Source organism: Eutrema salsugineum, unplaced genomic scaffold (assembly GCF_000478725.1).
Source record: "Eutrema salsugineum unplaced genomic scaffold, Eutsalg1_0 scaffold_6, whole genome shotgun sequence".
NCBI lineage: Eukaryota > Viridiplantae > Streptophyta > Magnoliopsida > Brassicales > Brassicaceae > Eutrema > Eutrema salsugineum.
The window spans coordinates 6,279,260-6,293,386 of record NW_006256547.1 but is presented as its reverse complement, the minus strand read 5'-3'; the positions used below and the strand labels follow the sequence as shown (position 1 = coordinate 6,293,386).

The window sequence follows — 14,127 nt, the reverse complement described above, 5'->3', positions numbered from 1 at the left end:
ACCATTTACAAGATGATTGACATTTTTCAATATCTTAGTTTTTTTGTATGAGCATCTTATGTCCATTTGTATTAGAAAACTTAAGTCTACGTAATAAATCTATGTATTTTGAACTTAACTTTCATGAAATTCAATTAATTTCTAAGGATTTTTGTGTTTTTTTTTCTCGTCAATTTAGTTATTTTATCTCAAATCCGGATGGATAACATTCATAAGTGTTGTGGCTGTATGAGTTTAAATAGGCCAAAACAAAGACAATAGTTCTTGTTAATTTTTTTTGTCAACGTTTGGGCATTGAACACATCACACGTTGCACTTACAATATTATAAGAGCAAAAAGGCAAACATGTTAGGCTTAGCAGGATCAGTAAAATGAAAACAAAAAAAAAAAGTTATTTAATTCGGTTTGATAGAAATTTTCGGTATTGGCTTTTTTTTTTATATTCATCTGAATTTTATTAAAGAAGGATAAAGTGCTCAATAGAGCTAACATGGGGCAAAACAACAACATCTAAGTCTAAAACTAAGACCAAAAATGCTTTGATTCAATTTCTTGCCTAAACATATACACAAATAAAATTATTCAAACCCGAATTTCGGTAGAACCGAAAATCCGGTTTAGAGTTCTATCGCTGGTTAAGAATCCTAAACTTATTAGCTTGGGCCGGGCCCGAAAACTGGGTTACCCGGAGGATTTGCTTTTTTCGTTGCTAGATCTGAAAATGGTTCTCAGTTTCTCGCACTTGTGGAGTGAAGCCATGTGATGTGATCGCTTTAAGCTAAAATCAAACAAGAAAGCTTAACTTGCTTCTTTCATCTCTCGAGCTCAAAATTGACAAAGAAGATGGGGTCATCACAGTCTGCGCAAGTGGGAGACGAAGGAGAAGACGATGAACAAGAAGAAGAGGAAGAAGAAGAAGAGGAAGACGACGATAATGGCGGATCGAATACAAGAGAGTTGGACAATCTCCTGGTGAAGAGAGTTCTCGAGCAAGAGCCTGAGATGTTACCGTGTCACGCTTCTGCTTCGCCGCTCTCTCCGCAGCTTTCATCTCTCGGAACTCCGCGAATGGGACCATCGATTAAGGTCTGGGATCCTTACAACGTCCTCGCGCCTCCTCCTCCTCCTCCCATCTTCTCCCGAATCGCTTCCGGGGACGAAGATCGTTCTGTGACGGAGGTTTATCTCATCAGCCATGGCGAGTGCGATCTCAATCTAAGGCCTGATCTGGTTGGTGGGAGATGCCACGTTGCTGCGCTCACCGCCAACGGTAAACGCCAAGCTAGGGCTCTTGCCGTTTTCTTCAAATCGCAGGGGGTTCGATTCACCTCTGTTTACTCTTCGCCTCTGGATCGAGCTAGATCCATGGCCGTTTCGGTTTGCCAGGTAACCTTTCTCACTCTCTCTTCTATTGGATCTAACTCTATATGCATATTCTACAATGTTGCCAATTTTGTGTGTGATTCGAAATTTAGTATGTATGAAATTGAAGAAGAGTTGATTGCCTTTGGTTGTAGAAACTTAACCAATAGGAATTCATTGAAAACACTCATATGGAACATTGGAAATGATATTCTGCAAGAAAACTATATACAAAGCCTCTCCTTTTCAACACTGTTTCTGGCTCTTTGTTTAGAAATGACCATATACATAAGCGTTTTGTGAAACCCTTTTGCGGTTTCGCTTCTTTTCACTTCTTATCAACGTTGTACCTCCTAGTCTCTTACTGTTCCTTGTGGTAGTTTGTTTCAAATTAATACTTTAGTTAATGAAGTGAGGTTATATCTTATTCATGGTTGTTTGCTTAAAGTGCTTAGTATATATTAAGGTGATAAGCGTTCAGCTTCATGATACAACAGTCGATCTTCTAGTGAAGGATTGGGTTTAAAGTGGTTACAGAACAGACTTTGCCTTGACGCATTTTTGTTTTTGTAGGAAATGAGTTTTCCAGAGGAGCACATACAATCCTCGGATGCAGTTATAGAGATGAGTCTAGGAGATTGGGAAGGTTGCAATCAATCAGAGATTTACAATCCCGAAACTTTGAGTCTAATCGAAAGATGCCAGCCTGATTTCACGGCGCCATCCGGAGAATCACTCAGGCAAGTAGAATTCCGAATGATTCAGTTTCTAAACGGAACAGTCTCAGGACTTGCAGAGAAGCTCAGGTCAGATTTTTCCTCCACCACACATCACAATGAAGCCCATGAGCGTGATGGTTCTTCACTTCCCTCGTCGACTAACTGGGACTTGCTCCACAAGCATCGTCCTAGTCTTACAAGGAAGAAATCTGGTAAAAGCAGGCTTCAAGTGATGACCAATCACGAGCCTGACGATGAATTATCACCAAGGGAAGAAGTTAATCATCATCACGGTGACCTGAGTGATCCTTCTTCTCAAATCTCAAATTGCATTGGGGTTTTCACGCATTCATTGCCAGTTAAGTGTCTTCTGACCGGAGTCCTCGGGTGCAGTTCGGCGATGGCTCATAAGATATGTGTAGAAGACTCTTCAGTGACTGTGTTACAGCATTCGTGGAGAAATGGTTGGCAGATCAAACGAATTAATGATACTTCTCATCTTAGATTGTTGTAGCTTGAAATTGGTAATTATTTCCGAAAAGAAACGACTTCATATGTATACCATGAATCTGCAGAAGATCAAGAACAAAGGTTCTGCAGATTACATGCCACGGCCTCTTTGTAATGTTTGTTTTGGAAAGGAAAAAAAAAACAAAAAACAAAAAGAATTTTTTGATTTTTTGATCTTTGTCCTTGTTTGATCTTTAAAGGCTTAAAATTGTTAATTGATTTGTTTTGACGTTAAAGAAAATGAAAAAACAAAACATTTTTCCTAAAAAGTTGGATTAGTATATACATACATGAATTGTGATACTTAAGAAAGAAATTAAGGCACATGTTAATGGAGACAAGAGAATGAATGAAGGTTCCGAGTAAAAGAACTTTGGTCGCCTCTGTCTCTCGTCTTCTCCACACGGAGAGAGCTACAGACAGACAAAAGCTAACGACTTTGTTCAACAGATATGTCGACAAGACAGATGTCTTCTCATGGAACTCTGTCATCGCCGATCTCGCTCGTAGCGGCGATTCTGCTGAAGCTCTTCGAGCTTTTTCCTCCATGCGAAAGCTCTCTCTTTACCCTAATCGCTCTAGTTTTCCTTGCGCCATCAAAGCATGTTCGTCTCTGCTTGATATTTTCTCCGGCAAGCAGACCCACCAGCAAGCCTTCGTCTTCGGTTTTCAATCCGACATCTTCGTATCTTCGGCTTTGATTGTTATGTACTCTACTTGTGGACAACTTGAGGATGCACGGAAGGTGTTCGACGAAATTCCCAACAGAAATATTGTCTCTTGGACGTCAATGATTAGAGGGTATGACCTTAATGGCAATGCCCTTGAGGCCGTTTCTCTGTTCAAGGATTTATTGGTCAGTGGTGCTTGTGGAGATTATGATGATGACGACGCTTCAATGTTCCTCGATTCCATGGGTATGGTTTCAGTCATTTCTGCTTGTTCTCGTGTTTCTGATAAAGGTTTAACAGAATCAGTTCACGGATTTGTGATAAAGAGAGGGTTTGATAGAGGAGTTAGTGTTGTTAATACTCTCTTGGACGCTTATGCCAAAAGTCGGGAAGGAGGTGTGGCTGTGGCGAGAAAAGTATTTGATCAGATTGTGGATAAGGATCGTGTTTCGTATAACTCGATCATGAGTGTGTATGCTCAGAATGGAATGTCTAGTGAGGCTTTTGAGGTTTTTCGCAGACTGGTAAAAGATAAAGTTGTGACCTTTAACTCCGTCACACTGTCCACTGTGTTGTTGGCTGTATCGCATTCAGGTGCTCTGCGTATTGGCAAGTGTATACATGATCTGGTGAATTGAGACTCCTGTTGTTTTTCTAATCCTTTTGACCTTTTCTTGTTGTAATTAATGTTCTAATTGGCAAAGATAATGGGCGTATGCAGGTTATACGGATGGGTCTTGAGGATGATGTAATAGTGGGGACTTCGTTAATTGATATGTATTGCAAATGCGGAAGAGTTGAGACAGCAAGAAAAGCATTTGATCGAATGAAAAACAAGAATGTTAGGACGTGGACCGCCATGATTGCTGGATATGGAATGCACGGCCACGCGGACAAAGCGTTAGAGTTATTCCCTGTTATGATCGATTCAGGAGTTAGACCAAATCACATTACTTTTGTATCGGTATTAGCTGCTTGTAGTCACGCGGGTCTTCACGTCGAAGGCTGGCGCTGGTTTAACGAAATGAAGGGAAGATTTGGCGTTGAACCGGGGTTAGAACACTACGGTTGTATGGTTGATCTTTTAGGTCGTGCAGGGCATCTTCAGAAAGCTTATAATTTGATACAAACGATGAAGATGAAGCCGGACTCTATCATCTGGAGCTCACTTCTTGCAGCTTGTAGAATCCACAAAAACGTGGAGCTCGCGGAGATATCCGTGTCACGTTTGTTTGATTTGGACCCTTCGAATTGCGGTTATTACATGTTGCTTTCACATATCTACGCTGATGCAGGGCGTTGGAAAGACGTTGAGAGGGTGAGGATGGTAATGAAGAACCGTGGATTGGTGAAACCGCCTGGTTTTAGTCTACTTGAGTTGAATGGTAAGGTTCATGTGTTCTTGATCGGAGACGAAGAGCATCCTCAGCGCAAAAAGATTTACGAGTTTTTAGAGGATTTGAACATGAAGCTGTTGGAAGCAGGTTACGTGTCTAACACGGCATCGGTGTGTCATGATGTTGATGAGGAAGAGAAAGAAATGGCACTAAGGGTTCATAGCGAGAAACTAGCGGTTGCGTTTGGGATCATGAACACGGTTCCTGGCTCGACGGTTAATGTGGTTAAGAATCTGAGAGTTTGCAGCGATTGTCACAATGTGATCAAGCTGATTTCGAAGATAGTTGATAGAGAGTTTGTGGTTAGAGATGCGAAGCGGTTTCACCATTTCAAAAATGGGTTGTGTTCTTGTGGAGATTACTGGTGATTGAATCAGAATCATATTCATAATTTTGATATTTATAACTTCATTTGGAAATTTCTAATTAAGTGATTATTATCTCGTGTCTGTCCTTTCTGTCTAGTCGGATTTATATCTCTTATATGTAAGAAAAAAATACTACAACGACTTTGCAAATCTATCGGTTTTGTTGACCTATAAGTTTGGAAATATGAATTTTTAGCTACAAATGAAAAAAAAAAGAAACTTATAGAATGGACCGAAGCAAAAAAGAGTAGGTATGGACTAGAGTGGAGTTGATACAGTAAAAATGAGTAATATAAAGCTGAAATAATTTGGAATTTTCTGTGCTATTTAAAGGAAAAAAAAAAAGTATCCTTTAAAATTGTCTTAAAATATATATAAGACAAGGTCGTGGATAGCGCTTGCCTCTTGTAACTCGTATGGTCTGTGTGCGCATGTAAATGCAACACTTGACGTGTTCGATGCTCGAACAACGCAAGCAACAGAAACAAACACAAAACCAAAAACGCATCATCGTACTCATAAATACCTTCTTTTTGAGAAAAAACCGATTTGTGGCCAAGAGCATCCACAACGCAGTTTTCACAAGCGTCTTTAGTAATTTTTTTGATTAAAAAAATGAATGCAGAAGAGAAACAGGCTCAGGCTGAAGACGTTTCTTAAATGAGGATTGGTAAAAACGTTTCTTCTTCGACACGTAACACTTTTAATATTAAACAAATAAATAAAAGATTAAATTGAGTTTCTGCGTTGCAAATGCTCTAAGAGCATCAATAAAGTAGAGATTCTTAGCGTTTCTAACAGAAATCAATTATTAAAAAAATGAGTCAGCGTCTCTAATTTAGCAAAAACCCATTATGTTTTCATTTCATTTTCTCGACATTTCTTTTCTCCCATTTTCCTCTCTTCTCTGATGAAAACAATCTCTGCAGCTTCTCCGATCGATTGTCCACTTATCAAAATTCGAACCAGAGAATCAGATTCGTCTTCTCCCTCTCTGTTGCCATGCCTTTCACGCCGATTGTATCGATATATGGCTAGTCTCCAATCAGACTTGTCCGCTTTGTCGTTCTCCACTCTTCGCCACCGATTTTGATCTCATGATGGCTACTCACACCTCCGCGTCTTCTCTCGGCAACACGGAGGAGAAAACAGCTTCCGCCTCGAAATCGGATCCATAAGTTGTCGCAACAATCCGATTCCAGAGTCCGCCGATCAGCACCGATCTTACTCAATATTCTCGTTCGATTACATAGTGGACGTCATCGAATCCGAAATCTCAGAGTCGAATTTTAACCGCATAAGCACATCAAGAAAACAAGAAGACACGGCAACAAGAGCAGGGGTTGCGATTACATCAAAGTCAAATCCGGCATTTGAAGCGAGTTTGGCAGCGAAGAAAGTATTTCAGTTATTGATTTCAGTTGTCCCAGCTGTAAAAGGTAAAATTCAGATGTGAATGCAACACTTTGATTAAACTTTGTGTAATTAGTCACCATGTAACTGTTGTTGCTTCAAGTTCTTTAGAAAAAGAGAAACCAAAAGATAAGATTTTTATCAATTCAAACCAAGGCACTTCAGAAAACACAAGAACAGAGACATATTATTGGCAAATGTAAACGCGGCGGCGGAGATAGGCAATGATGGTTCTAGAAGCTGGCTCAAAAAATACGTGGCCAGGCTCTCGCGAGGGATATCGTCGCGTGCAATGTCGTTTAGAAGCTTCAGTAGATTTTTCACCAGGAGCAGTCGTCGGAGCGAGGAAATGAAGTGGTGGATTTAGAGATAATTTTTTTTTAGAAACTCATATTGATCCATTGGACAGCCCAAAAATACAAGTCTCTTATTCAAGTTTCTTATTCACTTTATGGTTGAAAAACTAATTAAAAATTGCTAAAAGACCCAATATGGATTTTAGCGTTAATGATGCTCTAAGATCATTAGAAAATTTTGAGATGTTTGAATAAATTTTGTTAAAAAATTGGGATAGCTTCAAACTCACAACCAAAATACTCATCATATGAGGCTGAGCCATGAGGTATTCATAAATATATCTTCTTTTTTAATACATTTTTTTGTCGACAAACATTAATATTTGGTTTAATAGATATAAAAATTACAGATCATTTAGGACTGAGTATTTTGGGTAATACCTATAATTTTACTATTTTAGAAACAAATTTGAGATATTTGGAGAAATTTGTTAATCCACGTTTCTTGTAATAGAAGATCACTTGTTTTTTTCTTTTGTTATATAAGCAACGAAAATGGATATGAGACAGAAAATTTCGATCACTTGTAAGGCTTCTTCTATTTCTGTTTTAATCCGTATATATCCTGAAATTTTCTGTCTCATATCCATTTCCAAATATCTCAAATATCGATCAAGTGCATGAAATTTTATCTTGTAATGTTTACCGTTAATATATATTTATATATATTAATATATATATATAGTTTGTGTGTGTGTGTGACTGTGTGTTGAAAAAAGAAGAAGCAACACATATTTTAAAGATAACTTTCAAAATAATTTGTAAAGATTAGATATTTGATTTCAAAGACGAGTTCATATATATATTACGGTAAACATTACAAGAGAAAAAAAAATCTAAAAAAAAACTTTGTGTTTTGTTTTCTCATGTCGGGCAGGGATTAATAAATTATTGCCGCGACATAAATTACATTTATTCATCAGACACAAGACACTTCCATGACTCCAATCTAGCTAAGCTATGATCTTCATATAAACTGTAATATATATTAAACAACTTTATAGGATATGCAAAATGCATTTAATTTTTTTTAATATAAGTAAAAAAAAAGGCTAATCACCATCAAGAATATTCATCATGAGCCCATTGATCGATCGATCGGAACTAGTAGAAGTCATCGAGGGATATATTCTCAACGGAACCAAAACCCTCGAATGATCCGAACTTGGAGTAGTAATTATTAGTCGTGAGTCCACCCAAATAATCGAGAGGAGTGTCGTTGGAGGTTAGAGCCGTCGTGTCGTAGACGAAAGACGGGGTGGTGGTTGCGGTGGTGATATCATCGATGACGGGATAGTTGAAAGAACATTTCTCGTTGTTGTTGTTGTTGTTGTTGTAATGATCATGATTATAATCTTGGAGGAAAAGATCGTTAACCACAGTATTTTCGATCCTTGTCAAGTCTGTGTAAACGTCGTCTTCGTCAACGTTGGTTATGTCTTCTTCTTCTTCTGATGCCTTTCTTGCTTGTATCACCTGAATTAAAATAAAATAAAAAAAACATAAATAAAGTTATGAAATGTTTTAGTGAAGATTTCGGATTTTTTTTTTAAGTAACGTGTAACGTACGTAAGTGTTAGAGTGAAAATTTTGGTAGACCATGATGAAGTCACCTAGCTGCAAACCATGAGCATTCACAAAGTCGCCTGGAAATAAAACCCCGCTCCAATCGAATATATTTAACAATGATTTAATCGCTGATTCGATCAAATAAAAAAAAAGTGAAATCTGATTAAAATTCCGAGTTACAAGGAAGTTTACCTGTGTTTTCTAGCACGTACATTCTGCTATTGTTGTTTGGCCAGAACCTATAGATCACAACATTAATTAGGCCAGGGGTCGATATTTAATTTCTTGTAATCACAACCACAGAGACACAATTTACAAATGAAAATTTGCGTAGACCACAAATTCAAGATCTCAAGATATCGATCTACCAAGATTATCAATAGATTTCCAATTGAGTTTCCCTATAGATTTGTGCTAATTAATCAATTTGTAACTTTTGAAATTGAATAGTTGATTCGAGTTTATAACCTATGCTCAATTATGCATAATATTAGTTAGGAGTAAATTATAAAAAAATATATAAGTATATACCTGTATTTGAAGGTCCAAACGTGAAGACCGTCCAAATCTTCCATTCTTATTGGTATACCTTCCTTTGATTCCAGCGCCGGCAAGTGAGCCTCCGCCGCTTTCTACATCATCATCATATATCATCATGAATCATCATCATCATCATCATCATGAATCATCATCATCATATGATCATAATCAGAGAGATACCTTGGGGAGTATCATTCGGCGGAGAGAGCTGACATCACTGTTCTTTAGTTCCTTTTGGAAGAGGAATCTTAGCTTTCTTGTGTCTATTTTCTGCCATCATCACAATGTTTTTTGTTTGTGCTAACATCATCACAATATACATCGAATCTTTTCTTTAGGATATTCAGACAGATCTAAAAAGAGTCATAAGAGTTCTTATTTTTTGTTTTAAATTCAAAAAGAATATTGAAAGAGAGAGAGAGAGAGAGAGAGAGAGAGAGAGAGAGGGAAACAAAAAAAAAAAAACAAAGAGACTTGAAAAAAAAGACAAGAGAGAGGAGAGGAGGGGCTTACACGTGCGGGAAGTGGAGTAGGCACGTGGGAAGAAGAAGGAGGCATAGTAGGAAAAGAGAGAAGGTTAAAGGAAGAAGAAGATCGTCTCTGTCTAGGCATCCTTCTCTTCTTCCAGTTAACACCTAGAAGAGGCACAGACGCCGATAACCCATGATCATGACCCGACCCGGATCCAAACCCGGGCTGATGATGATGATGATGGTGATCAACACTTGCCATTAAAGTAGAGGCCTTGGTTTCCACATCATGAGCAGCAGAGGCAGCTCCATCCATCATTTTTGTAATCCTCAATTGGTTAATAAACACTGCCTAGTAAAAAGGAAGCGTGGAAACAGTGTGTGTGAAGGAAAAAAGAACAAATGGTGGATGGCTTTGGGTTTCAGTGATAGAGAAAGAGAGAGAGAGAGAAGAGAGAAGAGAGAGACTGTTGTGTGTTTGTGTGTTGTGCAGATCGAAACAGTGGCTTAAAATGGACGCTGGGCAATCAGAGATTTGGGTTTTCTAAACACAAAGTTTTACTTTTTATTTTTATTTTTCTTTACTATTTATGGTAAGGCTTGACATTTGTATAACCCACATTCATGATCTAGGGTTTTGGAGGAGGAGATTTAAAAGGATTTGAGAAAAAAGATTATGATGATAGCAACGTTAGGAGCGAGATCTAATGCCACTTAATGAATATGGATTATAGTAAAAACTCAACCATAGTTTGAAGAAAGGTTAAGTTAAATGGAGGAACCAAGAGGAAGGAGACGAGTGGAAAGTGAATGGTGAACAGGTGTTGCAAAAGTTCTGTTTCTCCCTCTTTTCCAGAATTCAATGGCGTCCTCTTTCTCCCCTTCTCTCTCCTCTTCTTTCTCTCTCTATCTAGAACATTAAACTCTATATAGTTTAAGTCAATGTTGTGTTTACTCTCTTATTACTTATAGTGGTCAACATGTGAATATATGTATATACGTATATTCGTATGTGATCTATTTCAGAAAAACAAAAAAAATGTGAGTAAGTGTGTATATCCATTATAGTTACTTTGGAAGAGGATCACATTGATGATTACTTGACTTCGGTGTTATTAGCAAAGTAGTGTTTAGAGAAGAGCTTAAAATAAACCACTTCCAGACCAATATTGATAAATTTTCAATTTGTGAAAGTGATCATTAAAAAGGTATATCTAGACAAGCATTATCATTCCGGTAATCCATAATTCTAGTTCTAACCGATTATATATGATATATAAATGGGAGATTAACAGTTATGAAATTCCATTAATATTTTGCTAGTTTATAGTTTTACGGATTTCCAATTACGAGAGGGATATATATGGTCTTGATTATCAGTGAAACTAACATTAGTATAGATTGATTCATTCAATAATCTAAGAGAAAAAGATTGTTATAATCGGGCACTAAATTGGAACATTTTAATTTAATATTCTAAGCATATATATACATGGAGTTCTTGTGCGTTTTCGACTATATACGGATATTTTTGGGGATGGTGGTGGGTGGGGGAGGGAAGAAGAAGAAGTACGTACGTGAAGTTGAGTACGTCTTTTGTGTTCCAATGAGAAGAAGATGCATGGACAAGTGGCAACCATGCACGTCCCTCTCTCTTAAATTTAATGACAGAATCCGTCTCTCCTTCCTTTACGCACTTTGAATTTTTTTATTAAATGGATTCTTCCCATTAGTTGTCATTTTTTGCTTTTTACTAGTTTCCATTCATGAACCATTTATAGTCGTAACAAAACAACCGTTATGCATATAGAGATATTATTCTTTTCTTTTTTTAAGAAAATCAGTTTAAAGCTAAATTCTTTTGAACAAGTGTATAAAGTGATAGGAAAGCTAATTTACACGTCGTTTTAGAATTTCAAAGTGGCATTAAAAGATTTTTTTAAAGAATATTACAGTTTTATTAGTAGTATATTTAATAGGGACATATCAATATATTTTTAAAAATATTATGTACGTACATTTTGTTGTAAATGAGAAGAGTATTATATGTTTTGAGATAAATAGGTCATAACATATTTGTGCAGTGTGTATCATCATTAATTATAGCATAAAATACTATGGTTTAACCTCTTATCTCAAAAGAGTTTGTTGTATTAAAACCATTCGAAAGTCAAACACAAGCTCATTGGTCTTGGATCGGCCCAAGCTTGTAACAATCCGTACCAAAAATAAGAAAAACCTTTTAACCAAAAAAAAAGAAGAAAGAAAAATCTGAAGACTCAAAAAGCATGTACAATCAGTCGTATATGGAGTATACAATTAACGAGAGATAATGAGAAGAAACGGCAAAACCAAAAAAAATACGGAAGGCATATATGCTGGTTAATTGCTTTCCTCTTTGGCTCGTTAATGACCCATAGGCCATAGCTAATCAAATTGCCAAAATGCTGCAATGACTTGCACTATTCATAAATAGCATATATAGAAGAAAAGCTTACATCACATCGTGGATTTCCAATCTACATTCAAAGAAACAAATTATGCATAAAGACATTATAAGGCTAGATTTGAATTTTTTTAAAAAAAAACTTATGCACGGTAGGAATTAAGGACTTACTAAATATATCTTTAAATTCCTTATTAGTGCAAAAATGGATAGTTACCTTATCTTGTGGTGATTTCCAGGATTCACTTTTCTTGCTAATGCCGATTTGTTGTAGATATTACTCAAATAAGGTGGTAATGAGGGACTTTATATCTATGTTGATTGTAGATTAATCTTCATTTGATGAAGAAAAAAAGATCATGCGATTAGATGAGTTTTCTTTACCTATATACATCTGATTTTTGCTATTTATGCTAGCGACTTGAAGAAGAAAGCAACTGATTGTTATTCTTGATTTTGAAAACAGGATTTTCTAAAAAAAATCGAATGAACTTTGATAGAAAAGATATTGAAACTAGAAATTCAGAAGGCGCATAACTTTATAACGTAACGCCTCTGATTTGAAAGATAGATGAATGAACGCATCGTTTGTGTTTTAGTCGGCAAAATTTTAGCTTTGTTTTGCGAGTGATGATGTTGATTTTTATACCCTAAAGCATAAACGGGATCGAATGCCACGAGTAATCAGAAATCGCACACGTATACGAGATTCTAGTAGTTCATCAAAATCTATAGTTTTAAAGATAAGTTTCTAATAGGTATTTATCTAACTGAGACTAAATGAGCATAAACATATATCAAAACAATAAGAAAAGCAATTAAATGATAAACAAGACAATAATTAAAGGACTAAGAAACAAACAATACAAACAAAGATTACTAAATATGGAAAGCATTGAATTATGGGTAAAAAATTGAGTAGAATAAACTAACAACGAAATGATGATGTAAAAGCAATCATTAAACACAATCCTAAAACATGAAACTCACAAATATGACTAATCCATTTACATCACACTAATCACTTCACATCACACTAATCACTTCACTGTTGTATCACATTATATGTGTACTACATTACATATCTATTTGAAAGAGAGACAAGCAATGATGATTAGATCAATTTCTACTACTTAAAGAAGAAAGCTCACTCAAAGTTGGTACAACCATTTTAACAAACACCTCCCCTAAAAAATGTCTAAGGTTTTGATTTTGAATTATTAAGTTAAAAAAAAAATCATGTCATTGTAAATATAGGATTATAGAAAGTTGTAATGAGTGAGTGTTCCTCCATTGGATTATGGGTTTTAGAATAATATGATTTATTGATGGTTTGTTTTATGGTGTTCACTAAAATAAACAATGCGAAAATTCTTCAAAAATAAAACAATGCAAAACTAAATTACAAGAAGAGGTTTAAAAGGGGACCTCACTTTCATTTTAAAGATGATGAAACCTCAAACTCTACCTCAGGGTAGTTTGCCATGACCATTGCAAGTCCTCACTTTACTCAAGACGAAAGAGAACTCTCACGATCAGTGAAAAATCACAAGTCCTCACTTATCATTAATCCAAGTTTAAAATACATTTCACGAAGGGAGTATCAATTATACTTAACTGGCTTGGAGAAAACAGCCAATGAATTAAGATGGTTTAAATTTCATGTATGGTTTCTCTATTAACAAACACAAGACATTACTAATTGTTGTGATTTTGCTGAATTTAATTAAATTGTGAAGTATATATGAAAGACAAGAACAAATTGGAGTGAGTCATTCTTTTTAGGATTTCATTGTACTAAGTATGTGCATGAGTTAATATCACCAAACTTTTTATAAATCCCCAAAACCATAGAAAAATATTATGCCCATACCTTACTTCTTTATTTTAAGTCAACAAAAACACTAAAGCAACGATACTAAGTTTTCATCTCTTGTCAAGCATTCTTTTTCTTCATAAAACCAAAATACAAACGTTGTTTGAGCAAAGGTAAACAGTAAGCACTAAAATTAAGCAACACTTTTTAGTAAACTTTTTTAATGCTCCTTCATTTGTGCTCCTCCACAGTTTCTTTATTTTCTTTTTTGGTTCTTTTTTTTTAATCATTTTTTAAGCTTAAAGCATGTTTATCAAAAAAATCTATGTGGATTTCTTGATGATTATTATATTAATAAAGTTGATTTAAGAAATTAATAAAAAAAATTAAAGAAAAAAAAGGGCACCACGTAAGAAAAATCATCGAAGATAAGCCCAAAAGTTTTTTCTAAATAAAAAGTTAAATTCTATCCAATAGAAAGACGCCACA

At 35.9% G+C, this 14,127-nt stretch overlaps 3 protein-coding genes and 1 pseudogene across 3 annotated transcripts; 3 read left to right on the top strand and 1 right to left on the bottom strand.

The window, feature by feature from the left end:
- Positions 1–755: 755 nt before the first annotated feature.
- On the top strand, positions 756–2,736 carry LOC18011517. Its single transcript, XM_006395461.2, has 2 exons — positions 756–1,387; positions 1,937–2,736. The coding sequence occupies exons 1-2, from the start codon at positions 845–847 to the stop codon at positions 2,594–2,596; spliced, it is 1,203 nt and encodes a 400-aa protein (XP_006395523.1). The 5' UTR covers positions 756–844; the 3' UTR covers positions 2,597–2,736.
- A 205-nt stretch (positions 2,737–2,941) lies between these two features.
- LOC18011516 (pentatricopeptide repeat-containing protein At3g26782, mitochondrial) lies at positions 2,942–5,074 on the top strand. Its single transcript, XM_006395460.2, has 2 exons — positions 2,942–3,892; positions 3,985–5,074. The coding sequence occupies exons 1-2, from the start codon at positions 2,942–2,944 to the stop codon at positions 5,026–5,028; spliced, it is 1,995 nt and encodes a 664-aa protein (XP_006395522.1). The 3' UTR covers positions 5,029–5,074.
- A 569-nt stretch (positions 5,075–5,643) lies between these two features.
- LOC18013083 lies at positions 5,644–6,808 on the top strand (annotated as a pseudogene).
- An 822-nt stretch (positions 6,809–7,630) lies between these two features.
- Positions 7,631–10,194, bottom strand: LOC18011537 (B3 domain-containing transcription factor FUS3). Its single transcript, XM_006395458.2, has 6 exons — positions 9,420–10,194; positions 9,087–9,176; positions 8,898–8,998; positions 8,559–8,605; positions 8,367–8,443; positions 7,631–8,273 (listed from the first exon to the last, which is right to left on the bottom strand). The coding sequence occupies exons 1-6, from the start codon at positions 9,693–9,695 to the stop codon at positions 7,902–7,904; spliced, it is 963 nt and encodes a 320-aa protein (XP_006395520.1). The 5' UTR covers positions 9,696–10,194; the 3' UTR covers positions 7,631–7,901.
- Between the last annotated feature and the right edge of the window lie 3,933 nt (positions 10,195–14,127).

Bases quoted from the DNA above. Each gene is read 5' to 3' on its own strand.
- LOC18011517 (XM_006395461.2), top strand. From the start codon at position 845: ATGGGGTCATCACAGTCTGCGCAAGTGGGAGACGAAGGAGAAGACGAT. The intron at 1,388-1,936 runs GTAACCTTTCTC...TTGTTTTTGTAG, and splicing joins TGGCCGTTTCGGTTTGCCAG to GAAATGAGTTTTCCAGAGGA.
- LOC18011516 (XM_006395460.2), top strand. From the start codon at position 2,942: ATGAAGGTTCCGAGTAAAAGAACTTTGGTCGCCTCTGTCTCTCGTCTT. The intron at 3,893-3,984 runs GTGAATTGAGAC...GGGCGTATGCAG, and splicing joins GCAAGTGTATACATGATCTG to GTTATACGGATGGGTCTTGA.
- LOC18011537 (XM_006395458.2), bottom strand. From the start codon at position 9,695: ATGATGGATGGAGCTGCCTCTGCTGCTCATGATGTGGAAACCAAGGCC. The intron at 8,606-8,897 runs GTATATACTTAT...TGTGATCTATAG, and splicing joins GTTTGGACCTTCAAATACAG to GTTCTGGCCAAACAACAATA. The intron at 8,444-8,558 runs GTAAACTTCCTT...TTTTATTTCCAG, and splicing joins GTACGTGCTAGAAAACACAG to GCGACTTTGTGAATGCTCAT.